The sequence below is a fragment of the Pygoscelis adeliae genome, unplaced genomic scaffold, assembly GCF_000699105.1.
Source record: "Pygoscelis adeliae isolate BGI_AS28 unplaced genomic scaffold, ASM69910v1 Scaffold120, whole genome shotgun sequence".
Lineage (NCBI taxonomy): Eukaryota > Metazoa > Chordata > Aves > Sphenisciformes > Spheniscidae > Pygoscelis > Pygoscelis adeliae.
Window position 1 is genome coordinate 7,183,331 of NW_008824032.1, and position 4,032 is coordinate 7,187,362.

The 4,032-nt window shown below is 52.2% G+C and overlaps 1 protein-coding gene across 1 annotated transcript in view; it reads right to left on the reverse strand.

The window, feature by feature from the left end:
• Positions 1–4,032, reverse strand: part of BOC (BOC cell adhesion associated, oncogene regulated) — a 56,788-nt gene that overhangs the window by 8,318 nt on the left and 44,438 nt on the right. The window contains 3 exon segments of the mRNA XM_009329607.1: positions 518–603; positions 605–666; positions 3,450–3,730. Of these exon segments, the coding sequence (XP_009327882.1) occupies positions 518–603; positions 605–666; positions 3,450–3,730 (429 nt within the window).

Sequence of the window (4,032 nt, forward strand, 5' to 3'; positions counted from 1 at the left end):
AAGCAGCCAGGGGATGGGGGGACTTAGCGTAGACGTTTGGAACATCCTTTTAGTGGCAAAGACAGCTTGGCACCACGCAGACTGCGTGGGAAGGCTTGGCGTTTCCTTTAGTGCAGGACAAACTTTTAAGGACAGATTAGACAAACACCTGTCGGGAACAACCCCCACAGGCTGATCCTGTCTTCAGGCAGAGGATGGATTCAACGACCTCTTGACATCCCCGCCAGACCTATTTTCTACAGTTCTGCAGGTGTCCAACTGAGACACCGAGGGAGGAAGGGACTTACTCCAACCCAGGCAGAGAGGAAGACCTGATTTTCCCTATCCCATTTCAATCCCACCCTCCACTTTCCCTCCTGACAGAGTCGCTCTAAGCTGAGGGCAGATGGGTTTCCAGAGCAGAAACAGCCCCTTTGTGCTAAGGCTGATGCCTATGCCTCAGGGCTGGGGCAGGACGTCTCGGAGGGGCCCTCCCCTGACTCAGAGCAAAACACCCAGGGAAAGGTTTGACCTTTACCAGTCCGGAAGGTCACCATGGCCGTCTGTCCCTCGCCGGCACAGTTGTGAGCGGCCATCTCCACCTCGTAGAGGCTCCCAGGGTCCAGTCAGGCGGTGCTGCGAGGCTGGGACGTCCCTCACTGCCCAGCTGTCCGAGGCGTTGGTGACCTGCTGAGAGACCAACGCAGGCGTTGCAAAGCTGGGGGCAGGCTGGACTTCTTGCCTGCACCAAGCTCAGAAGCTTTCATGACAGTTTGTATATCCACCAGGGCTACCTTCCCTGCCCAGAGGCCAGCTCCCTTCCTGCAGAGGAGGGAGATGTTTCCAGCCTGATTTTGCAATGCTGAGGATTCAGGTGTAACCAGGACCAGTCACCAAGCACCAGGGTGTTTTCTTGACCCCAGAGGTTCACTCAGCCCCGTTCTGTCCGCTGGTCCCCTCTTATACCACTGCCCCTCAATGCGCGTAAAGCTCTGGAGCAGGCGCGCCCACAGAAGGCAGCATTAGCCAGAGGCTCGAGCTGCTTTAGGAACCAAACCTCTCCTGCAGCCCCGCTGCTGAGCTGCTTATTTAGACGCTGGCCATTTCCACGGGATGAGGTACCCGGACACCACTCTTTGGTCATCTGGACCTAAATCATTTGACTAACAGCTTTTTATCCAGCCTCACCACTGGCACTTTCTGGCTGAAGTGAGGAACTGTAATGTTTGAGCACACGTTTCTGCAGGGAAGAGACTGTGTATGGCCGTGGCCCCCAGAAAGGCTTGGAAACACAGTTTGTTTTTCAGTGATGCCACGATGCCCCATGCGGAGGGGGAGGGAAGGTGGGACCTTCCCCCTTCTCCCCAGCTGCAAGGATAATATTTTTGCAGGCAAATAGGCAGGACACTGAAGTGACCCAGTGCCGAAAGGAGCATTAGCAATGCAGGCAACGCAACAAAACGGAAATGCCAGGACTCTGCCGTATCATTCATCTTCTCCAAGCGTTTGACACTGACTGATTAATGCCTGCCTCGTTTTATTTTTATTCCCGAGCCCATGGAGTTGTGAGGCCAGGGAGGGGAGCCTTAAAGACTACTAATATCCAGGAAAGAAAAAGAGAAATTCTTAAGAAACAAAGATAATGGCTGCATGGCATCTGACTGCTTGCAGGCTGCTGAGATTTTAGGGGCAGCGTAAGAGCAGGGAAAAAGAGACATCCGCAGATATTTTCCAGAGAAGAAGCAGACCCTTGCCCAGTACAAATGTAAGCCTCCTGTCAGTAGGTTTTACTTTCCTTCTAGCCATCTTTCACACAAAGAACCTTTTCTTTTGTTGCTGAATTGATTCCTTCCTTCTCTGCACACATGCTTTTCTAGTCAGAGATGTCAAAACCAGATCATTATATAACTTGATCCTAAGGATCTCTGACAGAAAGAGACTCTTTCTAAACAAGTTTAAGGGTTATTGGGACTAATTCCTTTCCACAGAACCCTTAAGCATCCCAAGAAAGAGTCTCCAGCTGAGAATTTGGACTACACTGAAAACATATTACTGCAAACTGCAGTGACCCATGGTGACCTCCACTGCCCTACAGCCCCTTCCAGGTGAAGCGCTGAAAAACAAATAAAATATGGACAAAGTCCAGCCTGCAAGTTAAGATCGCATGCAGAATTGGTAGTTACATGATACACCATTGGGGGACAAATCTCTTCTTGGCAGACAACCAGAACCAACAGTCTGGTGAGGCTTTTGGCATCTTTTGTTTTTTACTCAAGCTCGCCCTATTGTGTTCTTGCGTTAGCATCTTCTGCCTTTGTTTTAAAGGGCTCTTTAAAGAGATTTTTAGCTGAAACCCTCAGCTTAAGTTTTGTTTAGAAAGAAATCAAGGCTGCGTGGGGATTATAACAGCCTCCTATTATACCATATTTTCACAAAATCAAACAATTCCAGGAAAATAGATACGTATATTCACACATAATTGAAAACGGTGCCTTGCAGTGGCTGGGAATCCAAAACATGCCAGATCTGGAATGTACTCAACCCCCAAAGCAAAACCTGCCTCACTACTGCAACTCCCTGCCTACCCAAAGGAAATACAAGCATCAAACAGGTAAATTCAAGCCCCTTTTTTCCCCACTTATCCCCAGCAAAATGGGAAGAGATGCTCTGCACCTCAAAAGCAGAATTTTTACCTCAACAATGCTTTGCTATTTAGAGAAACTGCTGGGCTACAGCTCTGCCTGCACTCTGCCCGTGGTGCCGAGAAGCACCATAGAGGACAGGAGCCCTTGGGCTCAAGCAGGGCTCGGCAGTGCACTGTGTGCTCACGCTGCGCCACCAGCCAAGAGACATGCTCAACAGTGCACTGCCTTTCAGCTTCCAGAATAAAACCGGTGGTTGAGGGCCTTCCCAGAGGACTTAGCATGGCTATGACAGCTCTCTGCCGGCTCCTCACAGTCACTGAGCGTGGGTGCTTCAGTGCTGCTGAGCAGGGCAGGTACGTGCAGCAGAGAGAGGCTGCTGCTCTGTGTCCTGCAGCCCAAGCCTTTCAAGGCAGAGGTGTCCCCGTGGCTTGTGCCAAGACAAAAGCATTACAGAGCAACTCACTGTGCAATCCGCCCTCAGGACTTCCTACTTGTGTAAGCACACAACTGGGAATTGGAAGTGGAAGCTCTTCAGACTGGAAATACATGTGTGTGCATACGCCCTCTGCATACTTAGGCTAACAGGCACTGCTATGGGCTCTCCTTGGACAGCTTGGCAAACCTCCTCTCGCAGCCTGTAGTCATCAGACCTCAACAGGCTGAGGCTGCAGCTGAGGAGGTCCCACCAACCAGCGCTACCGTTGAGCGATGGGTGCCCCTGCCCCAACGCACCTGCTCACGAGGTGTGAAAATGTGCAGTGAGGCCACCAGCCTGCCTGTGGAACGGCGCAGAGGAAAGATGGGAGCAGCGCGAAACAGCGATACCTTGCGATGCTTCACCACGTAATAGAGGATGGGGGCTCTGCTGTCAGGCCGGGGTCTCCACACCAGATCATAGCTGTCTGTCTTGGATGTCCGGGGAGAACTGAGGATGATGGGGGCCTCGGCTGGAGACACCAGCTCCCTGTTGGCTGCACACTGTGGAGATGCTGACAGCGGGGTCGTCCCAGGCTTTGGCAGCCCAGCTTTATCCAGGGGCAGCTTTAAGGCGCTGTCCCTGGAAGGTGGTGTTGGAGGCTGAGCCGAGCCCAGCTGGACATCTCGCCCAGGGTTGAGTGAGGCTCCTGAAAGACAAGGTGTCGAGGCAGGGTAAATGCCTGTCCCAGTCTGCGGTGAAGACAGAGTTATGAGCCCCTTGAACCTCTCAGAAGACCAGCACTATACACCCATTGCAGCACAGGTACCTTAGAGGTATCAGGTCCCAGGCAGTGCTGCCTGCTGCACCACTCAAAAAGGTGTTGGCAACAGTCTCTCCTTCTCCTGCTATAAACCTAACACACCTCACTGGGGCCTCTCTGAGAACAGGCCTTGGCCACATGGGGCTTCCTCCCTCTCTGAAGCCCCTCTT